We start from the raw sequence: 13,965 nt of genomic DNA on the forward strand, positions 1-13,965 counted from the left end.
TAAGGCAAAGGAACCATCAGAAGAGGCTGCATGCCACGAATCCAGTTGTGGGACATAAGGCCTAGGGTTGGAGAGGGGAGGGAGGAGGAATAGGCAGAGCGTGGGGGAGTTTCAGGGCAGGGGTCACTCTGATGGTAAATACTTAACACTATGTCTAGACCTGTAGCATTTCAACCAAGAGTGACCCCCATGCACGCTGTGAGTCTTGGATAGTACCCATGCTCCCACTGGGTGATCACCGCAATGTCACCGCTTCATAAAGGATGACATATGGGGGACTGTACACGAATAGAGGAATCCTGCACCTGCTCAGTTTCGCTGTGAACTTGCAATTGCTCTAAATTTTTTTCTTTTAAGATTTGTGTGTATGGATGGTTTGCCTGCATGTGGGTCTGGGCACTATGTGCATACAGTTCCTATGGAGACCAGAAGAGGGCGTCAGATCCCCCTGGAACTTGTAGATGATGTTATTAGAGTTATAACTTACAGAGTTATAGATGATTGCGAACTGCCATGTGGGTGCTAAGAACTGAACCCAGGTCCTCTGGAAAAACAGCCAGTGCTCTTAGCCACTGGGCCTTCTCTGCAGCCCTAAAAATACAATTTTTGGGGGTTTCTTTTTGTTTGTTTTGGTTTTGTTTTTCAAGACAAGATTTCTCTGTGTAACAGCCCTGAATGTCCTAGAACTCATTACATAGACCAGGCTGACCTCAAACTCACAGAGATCCTCCTGCCTCTGCCTCCCGGGTTAAAGGCTTGCACCACCGCACCTGGCTATAGAAACAATTTTTAAAAGGTAAACTCAAGTGCTGGGACTCTACTTGTTTGATTGTTTGATTAGCATGCCTGAGGCCCTGGGTTCAACCCTCAGTATGAGGACAGACAGACAGAGGAAGAAAGGCTGACAGAACTTAACGGACTGAGGGACTGGTGGGCAGTGTACTTGCTGTACAAACACAAGGACCTATCTGAGTTTGGATTCCCAGCAGCCACATAAAAAGCTCACACAATCTGCAAACTCAGTGCTGGGAATGGGGACCAGAGACAGCTAGCTCACTTGCTGCCATAGTCATTTCAGTGAACTCCAGCGTCAGTGCGAGACTTTGTCCCAAGGGAATAACACAGAAAGCAACGGAGGAAGGCGCCCAGCACCCTTTCCTGGCCTCCTGGTCCACAAAGAGAGATGAGAGCGTTCTCTTCTGGGTACATCGCCCCTAACCTTTGTTCGGGGCTTTGCTTGTAGTGCCGCTGTGGGTGTTGGTTTCTATGGAAACAGTGAGACCAACGATGGGGTGCACCAGCTGATCTACTCCCTGGACAACGCGAACCACACCTTCTCTGGAATTGACGAGCTGGTAAGGATGGTGGGCAGGTGGCTGGGCACAGACACAGCCCATGAGATCAGCAGGGCCAGAACAAGGGTGCCAGTCAGAGCTCAGGGGCCCAGCTGCACCCTTCCGAGTTGTGTGGCGGATGCTGTGGGCTGGGCTGCCATCTGAGCCGTCACCCTGCCAAAGGCAAGCAGTTTTTATGACCCAGGCCAAGAGAGATTTCAGAGCAGCTCTGCCCACATCAGCCCCAGTTAGTCTGCAGAGCATCTGGGCACTGCCCGTCCCCTGAAGGAGACCTTGAACGTGGTTTTCTGAAGCTGTTTTTGTTGTTGGTTTTAAAGCACGGGGTCTCACTGCTGTGTATCCTGGAACCCACGGTGTAGATCAGACTCACCTGGAACTTTCTATGACCTTCTTGCCTCTGTGTACGCAGTGCTAGGATTACTGCCACCATAACCTGCTGAGCATCGGTGGTTTGTTTCTTTGAGATGGTGTCTAGCGTCGAGCTCTGTAGTCTTAGTGGATGACCCGGGGCTTTGAATACAGGTGAGCACTACCATGCCTAGTGGATGCAGTGCGGGTTTGAACCCCACGTTTCATATATGAATAGGCAAGCTCCTCACCCATAGAGCTACATCCTCAGCCCTGAATGTGGACTTTTGAATGTTAGCTCTAAGTACTTTGTACCAAGTTCTGATCCACCCATCAAAAGGGGACACTAGGGACCTAGCATGGTGGCACACACCCTGCCCCTTTAAGTGGAGAAAAAGTCTCTAGTAACAATGGAAGACCACCCACCCCAACCCCTGCCTGCACACACAGGGGCAATGTTTACAGGGGCTGGGAAGACCTCATAAATGTAGCAGTGTGTCTCTGGACTCTGGGTTCGAAGCTCACAGTGGAATACTGAGCTGGACTAAGAGAAGTTAGGTTGCTTGGAGGAGGAGCTAAGGGGCTGAGCCTGAGTGTTGGAGTGGGAGGAGTCAGGAGCTCTTTCGCCCTGGCCCCTGCCTGCCTGTTACTTCTGCAGAATGCCTGCCTGTCCTGCTGATTTTCTAGGCGATCCCATAAGAAGATTTCTGGGAAACTAGTCCTTGGGCACCTGACCCTGTCTAGACCAGAACTCTCACACACACCCCCACACACCCCGGGAATATCAAGAGTCCCCACAAAAGGCACATTTGTGTCCTCAGCCTCCACCACCAAACCCAGCCCTAACTAGAGGAATCGGGCACTCCCCTGGCATCGTCCTAGGGAGGACTCAACCTCATCTGCCCCCTCCCTGCACGCATCTTTAAGCTCTACGGTTCTAATCCTTTCATCACCCCCTCCCCCAGGGGCAGGAAATCTCACCTTAAAGAGACAGACTGTGTTGCTTGGGATGTGAACTACCCAGTATTTGTGGGAGGTGACCCCTGGGAACTCCCCCACTCTTACTCACCCCATCCTGATGAGGATCCAGCCCCCAGGGACACCTTCTGCCTGTTCTGGGTGGTGTACTGTCTCCCGCTAAGAGCCATCAGTGACCTTGGCACTGGGTGAAGCCTGAGTGCTGGAATGCCCCAGAGCTGTGACCTTCCCCGATGGCAAGGAAAATGCAGTCTTTATCTTAGGGGAGAAATGTGCTGATACCTGGGAACAAGCCCTAGGGCTCCTAGCTCTCCTGAGGCAGGTTTGAAAACTTTACCTTCCCTCACCCTGTCCCGGGAGATAGCCCCTTACTCCGGGGCTGTTACTGCTATGTGGGACCGCTGTCCCAGGGATTTATGATGGCGCTGTCAACTGTGAAGTGTTTATGACCCTCTTACCTGAGGGGCTGGTGAAGGCTTCAGGGTGGGTATCCCACAGTGTCAGGCCTGAGGGCTCCAGGGAGACGGTAGATCCTTATAGGACCTTCCCTGTCATCCAAGGGGTGGGGTCTAAATTGCAGGTAAATGGCTAAATGGCATCAGATGAATTACCACAAAGGAAAGTAAACTATAGAGTGCACTCTCCCCGGGGGATTAAGAAAATGGTGTCATTATGATAATTACTGCAATTACCATGAAGTAGAGGTAGGTGCTGGGGTTGTGGGAGGCTGTGGGTGGCAGCGTCAAGATGGAGACTCACCCCCAGCCCAGACAACTTGAAGCTGGGCCCTGCTGGAGCCCAGATCTATAGCAGCTAGAGACCCTTTTAGGGCTACCCCCAAGCACAAAGGCCAGGGACCCTCTCTGCATTCCCCTGTTTCGGCTAGAAACCCCCACCATCCTGAACCGGTAGGCCTATGGGAAACCGTTCAGGGGGAGAAACTGAGGCACAGATAGGTGGCATCACCCAAGAGTTGAAAATCAGTGCATCTCACAGCAAGAACACAGAGCCCGGGTCTCAGATCTTAGCCCTGCGTTCTTTCCCTTCCCCTACTTCCCGGAATCTAAGTTGCTGTTCCTCTCAACCACTCCATACCTGGCCTAGAGTTCTCCCTTGTGCACGAGTCTCCCCGCCCCCGCCCCCTCCCCGCCCCAGGGTCTCAACCTAGTGCATGCATCAGAATCGCCTAGGGAACTTGTCAGGGCGTGGCAGCAGGCTCCACCCTGCTGGGGCTCCAATTCACCTTCCAGGCAGGGTGAGAATTTGCCTTCCTAATGAGCTCCTTGAGTGACTCCTTTGAACTGGTCCTAGTCCCCTTAAGGTGGAAGAATTGAGCTGTTCACCTAGTCCTCCGTTCCCCAGAGAAAGCCACAGTCTGTCTTGGGGGCGTCACACCTCTGTCTTCTTGAACCTCAAGGACTGGGAACCATGTGAACAAGCACAAAGCCACAAGGAGGCCACTGTTGTGACATGGTCTGTCTGTCTGTCTGTCCATCATCTATCTGTCTGTCTAATCAATCCCTTCCCATGAACCAATACCAGAAGGAAAAATGGACTTGACAGATGTTTATTGAGTTGTGGCTTTGTTTCTTTTCTTTCTTTCCCTTCTGCAAGGTTCTGCTATGTAGCCCAGGCTATCCTAGAACTACTGATCCTCCTGCCTCAACCTTCTAAGCAATTAGATTACAGGCCTTGGACACCAATCCTGACCTGTTCTCTAATTGTTGTTGTTGTTTTGTTTGTGTGAATTTTTTTTTAAAGACAGGGTCTCTCTACAGCTCTGGCTGTCCTGGAACTTGCTGTGTAGACCAGATATGTGTCACCACACCTGGCTAGTCTGTAATTTTTTTTTTTTTTTTTGGTTTTTCCAGACAGGGTCTCTCTGTGTTGTTTGGGAGCCTGTCCTGGCACTCACTCTGTAGACCAGGCTAGCCTCGAACTCATAGAGATCCACCTGCCTCTGCCTCGGGAGGGCTGAGATTAAAAGGCGTGCGCCACCATCGCCCGGCTATTCTGTAAATTTTTAACGTTTCGTTTTCTTCTTGGGTTTTTGTTTGTTTGGGAATTTGCTGTTTGTTTTGTGGGACTTGTGTTTGTTTATTTGTTTGAGTCAGGGACACTGATAGCTCAGGCTGGCTTAAAACTCTCCATATAGAAAGGATGGCCTTTTTTTTTTTTGTTTTGTTTTTACGAGACAGGGTTTCTCTGTATTTTTCTGGAGGCTGTCGGTCCAGCCTGGCCTCGAACTCACAGAGATCCGCCTGCCTCTGCCTCCCGAGTGCTGGGATTAAAGGCGTGCGCCACCATCGCCCGGCTTAAGGATGGCCTTTAAACTCCTTCTGCCTCTGTCTCCTGAGTGCTGAGATCATAGTGCTCGGTACCACACCCTATTTGTTGGGGGCTTGAAATCAAAGCCAGGACCCCCAGCATCCTAGGCGAGCACTCTACCCACTGAGCTGCGTGCCCAGCCTTGATTTGTCTATTCTTAGGGTCATCCTTGACAGTAACAAACTGAAATGCCAGACTTGTGGCACAGGCCTATAATCCCAGGACTCGGGGCTGAAGCAGAAGGGTCACACACACAAGTAAGAGGTAGAGAGCTTGAAGAGGCCCAAGACAACGTTTAAAATTTTGCTTTGTCTTTTGTTTGTTTTGTCTTGAGATCAGGGCTTGTGTGTAGTGCAGTCTGGCCTTGACTTCAAGGCAGTCCTCCTGCCTCAGCCTCCTAAGTGCTAGGGTTCTACAGGCATGAGTCAGCGTGCCAAGGTAGCTGTCTCTACCTTGGTGTCTCTTAATCTCTCACCGTTTCCCAAAAACTCAGCTGAGTCCAGAAAACGGAAGAAGTGCTGACACAGAGAGCCATTCTCTATTCTAGAATCAGGAAGTCACAGCGTGGGGAAGACATGAAGACCACAAGGGCGATGTCAAGTTCCCATGATTCCCCAAGACCAGAGTGCTCCCCTGGGCTCCATTGCTGAGCCCTCCTCTGCCCCTCTGCTGTGCCTTTATCCTGCAGGCTGTGGGAGCTAAGACTTCTGGGTAAGGATTAACCAGGCACCCTGCCCTCCTTCAGCTGCTCGCGCCCGACAATGTCAAGACAGCAAAGCCAGACCCTGGCAGCATGGTCCTGTCACCCAGCTATTATTCCAGAAGTCGGGGAAGGAGGATCTCAAATTCAAGGTCCACCTAGACTACATAGCCAACTCCAGGCAATTACGGAGACCCTGTCTGAAAACAGAATAAACCAGAAAGGAAGCCCTTCTTAATCCAGCTGCCAGCATGCTGGTTCTGCTCAGAGGGCTATGGTGCTGTGTCCCCCAGCCTAGTGGCTGCCTGAGCATGACATTTACAGTATAAGCTGTGCCTTGCCCCTTGGTTAGGGGCTGGCAAGGAGTCTTCCTTTCACTTCTGTCTGTGTAGACAGATGTGCTTCCGGGGTCACTTAAGGCCAAAGCAAAGGACAGGTGGGTGGGACAGACATCCTGGGGGACTAGGGGGACATGAGCCCAAGAGAAGACACTGGCTTCCTCCTCCTGTCCCTGGCTGGGAGGAGACAGCGTCTGTTCTCTGTTTTCAAGGCCCCATTGTTCTGCCTTGCTCTGTGGTTGGGACGCTACATACTGACTCTAGCTCAGAGACAAACCCCTTCTCTTGTAGGGTGCCTGGGAACCCTATTGGACCAAAGCACAAGGTGGTGGCCTGGTGCTCTAAGTCTTTGATTTCATAATCCCAAAGTGGCTAAAACTTTAGGCAAATGTTCAGAGAAGAAAAATGAATTCTCTTGGTTCCCTAATTCGGAGTTCAGATTGAGCTTGAGCCCTGCCTCTCTGAAATTTGGGAGGCCTGAGGTGTTTGGGATTTCAGAGTTTGGGGGTTTATATTTGGAGTTATTTGTATAGTGTTTACCTGCTAGAGTGTTAAGATTTAGGTTTTTCAGGCTGGATAAACTCAGGCTGCAGCAAGGCTTGGATTGGAGAGCCAAGGCCCAGGGAAAGCTAGAAAAACAGAGCCAGACATGACAAGGCTGTGTGTCTCTGGGTCAGCTTTCTAGCATTGTGACAAATTGCCGAGATCATCAAATTTATGGGGGGGGATGTCTGGACACCTGTAGTCCCAGCACTTGGGAGGGGGAGGTACTGGGATCAGGAGATCAAGGTCATTCTCAACTTCATAGCAAGTTTGGGTCCAGCCTGGGCTACCTGAGACCCTGTCTCAAAAATAAAACAGGTTTTTTTTTTTTCGAGACAGGGTTTCTCTGTATTGTTTTGGAGACTGTCCTGGAACTAGCTCTGTAGACCAGGCTGGCCTCGAACTCACAGAGATCCGCCTGCCTCTGCCTCCCAAGTGCTGGGATTAAAGGCGTGCGCCACCAACGCCCGGCTAATAACGCAGTTTTTAAAGTGAAAGCGAGAGGGAGGAAATGAAAGGAGAAAGGCTTGTTTTTGTGCAGCCTGGAAGGTTTCAGCTGTGCTGGTTGTCTCGTTACTTTGAAGCCTTTGATCTGAGAGGCCATGGGGAGCCCACGGGGCTGCAGAGCTGCTCACTTCAGTGTCCACAGAGGCAAAGAAAGAAAGAATTCCAGTGTCCTTTTTTGTTTTTAAAACTATTTACTTTTACTTTATGTGCATTGGTGTTTTGCCTGCGTGTTTGTCTGATTTTGGGGTTACAGACAGTCAAAAGTAGCCGTGTGGGTGCTGGGAATTGTCCTCTGGAAGAGCAGCCAGTGCTCGTAACCGCTGAGCCATCTCTCCAGGCCCCTTTTGTTGAGGAAGGGCATCTCCCAGTGACCTGAAGCCCTGTCACAGATCTAATCAACCATCTGCCACTTCCCAGGATCGCCAAGTCTGGGTCCACACCTCTAACATGGACCTTTGGGGGATATTCCAGACACACATAGTAGGTGCAGGACCTCTGTCCTTGGTCACTCCCCCGCCGCAGCAGCCTCGTGAGCTCCCAGGGTCTGCCAGTGTGGAGCAGCTGCAAGCCCAGCTAGCTGGCCAACCGCTACTTCCTCCAGTAGAGACCTTCTCAGTGGCTACCCCAGGGCCAGACTCCTAGCCCCCTCCTTACCTGCCCCAGGTGTCTGGAAACACCCAGAAGATGAAAGTGGACCTGGAACGGCACCTGGCCCGGCTCAGCGAGATCTTTGCCGCTCGGGGCGACTACATCCAGACCCTGAAGTTCATGCAGCAGATGGCGGGTAACGTCGTCAACCAGCTCTCGGGACTGCCCGTGTGGAGGGAGGTCACCACGCAGCTGACTGAGCTGTCCCACCAGACTGCCTATGTGGAGCACTACAGGTGAGGGGCTGGGGAGGCAGTGGGAGGGGCCAACAGGGCGACGTCTACAGACGCAGCCACTCCCCGCAGCTTCACTGGGCAGCGCCCCGGCAATGCAGTACTAAGGGGCGCCGCCTGGCCTCTAACCCATGCTGTTGTGTGCTTTCCTCGTTGCTGTGACTAAATCACTTGACACGGACAACTGAAGGAAGGAAGGGAAGTTTATTTTGGCTCACAGTTTGAGAGCGTGGCTCATTACGGCAGCAGGAGCATGAGGCGGCCGGCCCCATCACACCCACGCAGTCAGGCAGCACAGCGATGGCTGCTGGCACCGAGGCCGCCCCCTTTTTATTCAGTGGTCCTTCGTGCCTGTCTTAGTCAGGGTGACTATTGCTGTGGTGAGACGCCATGGTCGAAAAAGCAGCTTGTGGAGGAGAGGGCTGATTCGGCTCACACGTCCACATCACTGTTCATCATCAAAGGAAGTCGGGACAGGAACTCGGGCATGGCAGGAAACTAGAGGCAGGAGCTGATGCGGAGACCATGGAGGAGGGGCGCTGCTTACTGGCTTGCTCCCCATGGCTTGCTCAGCCTGCCTTCTTACAGACCACCAGCCCAGGAGAGGCACCGCACACATGGAATGGACCCTCTCCCATTGATCACTAAATAAGAAAATGTCCTACAGGCTTGCCTACAGCCTGACCTTATATGGAGGCATTTTCTAAATTGAGGCTCCCTCCTCTCTGATGAGTCTAGCTTGTGTCGAATAGACACAAAACCAGCCAGCACACCACCTCAATTAATATGATCTAGAAAATCTTGGGTTGCTGAAATAGTTTACATGCTAAAGGCCTCTGGCACCAAATGTGACAGCCTGAGTTCAATTCCAGGAGCCACATGATGGAAGGAAAAAACTGCCTTCTGCAAGTTTTCCTCTGACCTGTACATGTATTGTGACATGTACACACACACACACACACACACACACACACACACACACACACACACACAGAGTTTTAAAAAAATGTTTCTCAGGCATGACTAGAGATTTGTCTCCTGGGTGAGTCTAGGTCCCATCAAGTTGACAGTCAAGTTTAATGACCACAGCACCTAGCTTAGGTCTCCAAACTCATCTGTCTCCTCCAGCATCTGTTTGTGTCCTTCTGTAACCATATCCCTGGTGACGTCACTAAACTCAGGTCATAGACCCCAGACTGGCTGCCCTCCTTCCAAATACCAGGGTCTCAGAAGGGTCACTGTTGAGAGCCAAGAAAGGGGACAGCTGTCTCTGTCCTGAGTTGACCTTCATCCGAATGGTAGCATGCACTCATGCAATGTGCGTGCATTGTGTGTGACACGCACATCATTGTGCTCAAACGATCAGAAGTCCAGTATCATCGACACAGGGTAGAACAGATATGTGGGTCTTTCGTGACAAGTGTCAGGTCTTTGCTTTGGATCCCTCCCTCCCTCCCCCAAATGAGTTGGCACCTCTTCAAGCCACTGGCGACGACCAGAGCCTCTGCCTCAACGTTGCACAATGTACTTTTGGTTTTCTGGATTTGTAGCCTATTAAATCATAAAGCCCCACCCAGGAGGCCGCTGCTGGGGTCCGAGTCCAGAGGAAATGCTAAGGCCTTTCCTGTCAGCCTGCCTTTCTCAAAGGGAAGCGCTCACCCAGTCCCCAGCTCCTGGGGGACTCTGGGATTCAGGAGGGCCTCCCACCTCCCACCCCACAGACTTCGAGTTTCCTTGATGTCAGAGATGTGATAGATGAACAGGCCCTTGGGATCACTCCTGTGAGACGTGGGCAAAATGTCTTCCTCCTGGGGGACTGAGAGGACCTGCCAGCTCTGAGGAGACCGTTGTCACATGAGAGTATCCACAGGGGGTGTCCGTGCTGACCTGGCTCCTTTCCTTGAGTGCATCTGGCTGGTCCTGTGGGCGTTTTAGTGAAGGCCTTGATAAAATGGGTAAAGGTTTTCTATATCAAGAGAGGCTTCTTCTTACTGGGGTCAGGATAAGGAGCATGAATGGTTCAAGCAGCCCACCTTCCCCTCCTCCGGGGAACTCCCGAATGCTGAGGGTCACTTCCCCATCTCGGTCTGTGTTTGTAGACTGGGGGACTGGGGTGTAGCTCAATGGCAGAACTCTTGTTAGCGTGTATAAGATGAGGCCCTGGACTTGTTCCCCAGCATCATAAGAAATAGTAATATTAAAGGCCGGGCGTTGGTGGCACATGCCTTTAATCCCAGCACTCAGGAGGCAGAGGCAGGCGGATCTCTGTGAGTTCGAGGCCAGCCTGGTATACAGAGTGAGTTCCAGGACAGTCTCTAAAACAATACAGAGAAACCCTGTCTTGAAAAACCAAAAGAAAAAAGAAAAAAAAGAAATAGTAATATTAAGTAAACTGAGACATTCTTATCCTTTGTGGGAGTAGGCTAAGTTTGCTCTACAGCCCAGGCTAGCCTGGAACTCACCAGAGCTGGGGTTCCGGGTTTCTGCCACCACACTTTCGATTCATTTTCTCTCTTGCACAATTCACATCTCCGGTTCTTGGGCATTTTTTTTTTAGGTTCTCAGCAGGCATCAGTGAATAGTGGTGGATAGATGTAGACCGTTTCCACCATGATGGAAAGTTCTAGCACCCAGTACTGGTCTAGGTATTCCACCAGATGGTTAAGGCAAGGGGTAGGAGAGTTTGGGGTGCAGCTACTTGAACCTCTGAGAACCCGCAGCCCCTGAACCGTGCTCCTGCTGGCCTGGGCTGCTCTTCTGGTCTCCCAAGGGCAGCAGGTGTGGGGGAGGGGTTCTGATTTTGCGGATCCTCACCTTCTCTCTGCCTCCACCCAGGTGGCTGTTCTACCTCCTTCTTTTCATCCTGGACCTGGTCATCTGCCTGGTCACCTGCCTGGGACTGGCCAGGCGCTCCAAGTGTCTCCTAGCCTCGTGAGTAGCCCTGTTTATGTTCCTGAAGCAAAGAGTGGGATTAGAGGCCCCCTGTAGAGGGAGATGAGGACCTAGCCAGGCCCTGAGAGGGGCAGTAGCCAGGATGTCCCTTGTGTGTCACATGCCCCACACCCCAGCTCTCTCTGTGCTGTCCCAGCTGGGTCTCTTCAACCAGGGCGCTGGGATCCACAGCCCTCTCCTAGCTTGTGATGGAGATGGGGTGGGGGTGGGGGCCAAAGCGTGGCCAGGTAGGGCTCCTCCTGGCAGGAAGGATGCTGAAGCGGGTAGGATGACCACTGTCTAAAAGAGCCCCTCCTGCCCATCCTTCCGAGATCCCAGAGTGTCTGCCTCTCTCCTAGCATGCTGTGCTGTGGAGTTCTGACCCTGATCCTCAGCTGGGCTTCCCTGGCTGCTGACTCGGCTGCAGCGGTGGTAAGTGGAGGGGATTGTGGGTAGCCGCTCTGACCAAGACAGTCGCCTGTCCTGTCCTGTTCAAAGACCCCAGACAGGCTAGCTTTGGGCTCAGTCCCTCACTCAGCTTCCATCCCAGAGTCTTAGAACTAAAGAGGCTTGGGTCACTTTGGCCTGGCTCAGAGACAGGAAGGGGCTTATCCAAAGTTACAGGGCTTCGGGGCACAGAGCCAAGACAAGACACCCTGCTTGTCTGGGCGAGCAGAGAGCGCGTGGGCAGACAGGGAGCTTCTGTACGAGTGTGAAGAGCTAACCTGGCGGAAGCCGGGTGGGTTCCTTTACCTTCCTCCAGATATCAGGTACCCAGAAGGCGGCGTCTCCCACCGTCTGCCCCTCTGCAGCCCTGTTGCCCTTACACCTGCTCTGAAACACACGTGTGTGCTTCAGAATGCCATGCCTCAAATGTAACGGGAAAGTGAGGGACTTCTATATGAGAATGTATTTTAAAAAATCATTGATCTTGGAGCTGAGCTGCCTGAGTGCTCATTCACTCAGCTGGCGGGGTTGCGGTTTGTGCCTTGGGCTGCAAACTCGGGCAGGGGGGGAGCGAGGGGGGGTGCGGGCGGGATTGACTTTCCCTATTGACAGTCACTCAGTGGAAGCCACAACTTGTAGGCAGATTCACAATGTGGTGGGAATCACTAGTGATAAGTGCTCGCTCCGCGTGTGTATGTTGCTGCACGCCTGTGTGAACCTACAATTGTGCGTGTTCTGGGGAAGACACACTTCACTAGGAGGTTTCAGGGACCCACTCTGATTTGAGGGCTGTAAGCCATGTCCCCCCCTCCCCCATCTGTACCTGCTCTGCCTAACCCACAGCACACCTTGCCTGGTGTCCCTGGGGCTGCCTGGGAACTCTGGTCTGGCATAGCCACAGGATAAATGGTCCCTGGTGCCACCTGGCTCTGCCACACTTGATAGGCGCTTATTCAGAAGTGCTGAGCAGGCAGTTCTGGTGACTCAAGTCTATGGCCCTGGCTACTCTGGAGACCGAGGCAGGATTGTAAATTAAAGGCCTGCATGAGCTACAGGGTGAACTGGAGTCTGACCTGAGTAACTTAGTATGGCAGCTCTGAGGGGCTGGGAGGCTGTGGCCTGGAGATCTGGCTCAACGGCTAAAAGCACCTGCCGCTGCTCTTGAGAAGGGCCCAGGTTCCGTTCCTAGCACCCGTGGTGGCTCGCAGTCCTCCTCAACTCCAGTTCTAGAGGACTCGATGCCCTTTTCTGACTGCTGAGCAGGACACCAGACACACACGGTACACATGTGCGTGTATACAAACACGCACACACACACACTACTCATACACATAAAATAAATCTAAGTGTGTGTGGGGGGGCTGGAAACATAGCTCAGTGACAGAACTTTTTACTCTAGTAAAAAGCCGTAGGTTTGAGTTCTAGCGCTGTATGTAGCAGGGGATAGGGAAGGCCGGGGACACTCAGTAAGGTGCTGGCCCACGTAGACCATGCCCTGGGCTCCATCCTCAGCGCTGCGTAATTGGCCATGATAGAGCCCATTTGTTATCCCAGCATGTGAGGGGTTAAAGGCAGGGATTTGTAAGTCTGATACCAGTTTGGGTCACATGAGATCCTGTCTCAAAACCGAAAGGAAGTGGGTATTTCTCACCTCCCCCCTTCTGTGCCAAGGACTGGTGCCAAGAAGACAGCACTGGGGCCCAGGCTGTGCTCAAGGCATCCTGGTGGCCTTTGGAGCTGGGAGGTTGTAAACAGCGTGGGGAGGGGCCCCACTGCCCAGAGTGATGGGCACAGCTGCCTGGCTGGCAGCCTCTGCTCCAGATACAAGTGCGGGCGGGCGTAGGGAAGCTTTCCCTGCTGAGCCTATGGGGCTGGGGCCCCTTTCTGGCAGCCTCTGCCTTTTGAAGAAGCAACCAGCACCCCGGCTTGCCACCGTGAGCTGCCCTTGGGAGCTGGCTCCCTCCCAGCAGGGGTTTCTCCCATCAAGCATCTTGCGTTCAAGGAACCCACAGGCCGTTTTATCTGCAGCCCGGTGCCGTGGAATGCCAGGGAGCTGGGAGCCATGCCATCTCCCTAATTCCTTTAGTCGGGCCCTTGTGCAGGAGAGGCGGGTGTGAGGGCACTGAATGGGTCTTTGACAGAGCCGATGCTGCCGTGGCATTTTAATAGGAAAAGGGGTAAGGAGGAGCTGGGGGTGGGGGCGGGGGGGCCACCAGCTGTCAAGGGGTCATTGTGCAGAGCTTTTGTGTTCCTCCACTGCCACTGTCCTCTGAGGCCGATTTCCAGGGCAGTGGGGCCAGAGTCACACCATCACCCTTCCCCCAACCTACCCACCAGGCGGGACATCCACAGGACAGAGTATGGACACAGATAGTTCCGGGGCACGCTGAGTGGAGGGCAGGTAGGGACTGGGGAGCCAAGCTCAGAGCCCCCAGACCTGTGGCCCTAAGCCCTCCTACTGGCCCTGCTGGCCACCCCTATGTAGCCGGCAATGAGACACAAACAACCTTCAGGTGCCGGGGGCTCTTTGGGCAGAGGAGAGGCAATGCCCAGAGGGGGAGAGAGCAGGAGTTGGTGAGGCATCTCACAGGTGCTGTGGCCGCAGCAAA

General features: G+C 52.9%; 1 protein-coding gene across 2 annotated transcripts in view; it reads left to right on the forward strand.

The window, feature by feature from the left end:
• Positions 1-13,965, forward strand: part of Ttyh2 (tweety family member 2) — a 39,305-nt gene that overhangs the window by 12,332 nt on the left and 13,008 nt on the right. For both annotated transcript variants that reach the window (XM_021227113.2, XM_005069960.4), the window contains exons 3-6: positions 1,244-1,355; positions 7,761-7,981; positions 10,814-10,909; positions 11,269-11,341. In XM_021227113.2, the coding sequence (XP_021082772.2) occupies positions 1,244-1,355; positions 7,761-7,981; positions 10,814-10,909; positions 11,269-11,341 (502 nt within the window). The remainder of the gene's footprint in view (positions 1-1,243; positions 1,356-7,760; positions 7,982-10,813; positions 10,910-11,268; positions 11,342-13,965) is intronic.

This window comes from Mesocricetus auratus, unplaced genomic scaffold (assembly GCF_017639785.1).
Source record: "Mesocricetus auratus isolate SY011 unplaced genomic scaffold, BCM_Maur_2.0 Super-Scaffold_100007, whole genome shotgun sequence".
Classification (NCBI taxonomy): Eukaryota; Metazoa; Chordata; class Mammalia; order Rodentia; family Cricetidae; genus Mesocricetus; species Mesocricetus auratus.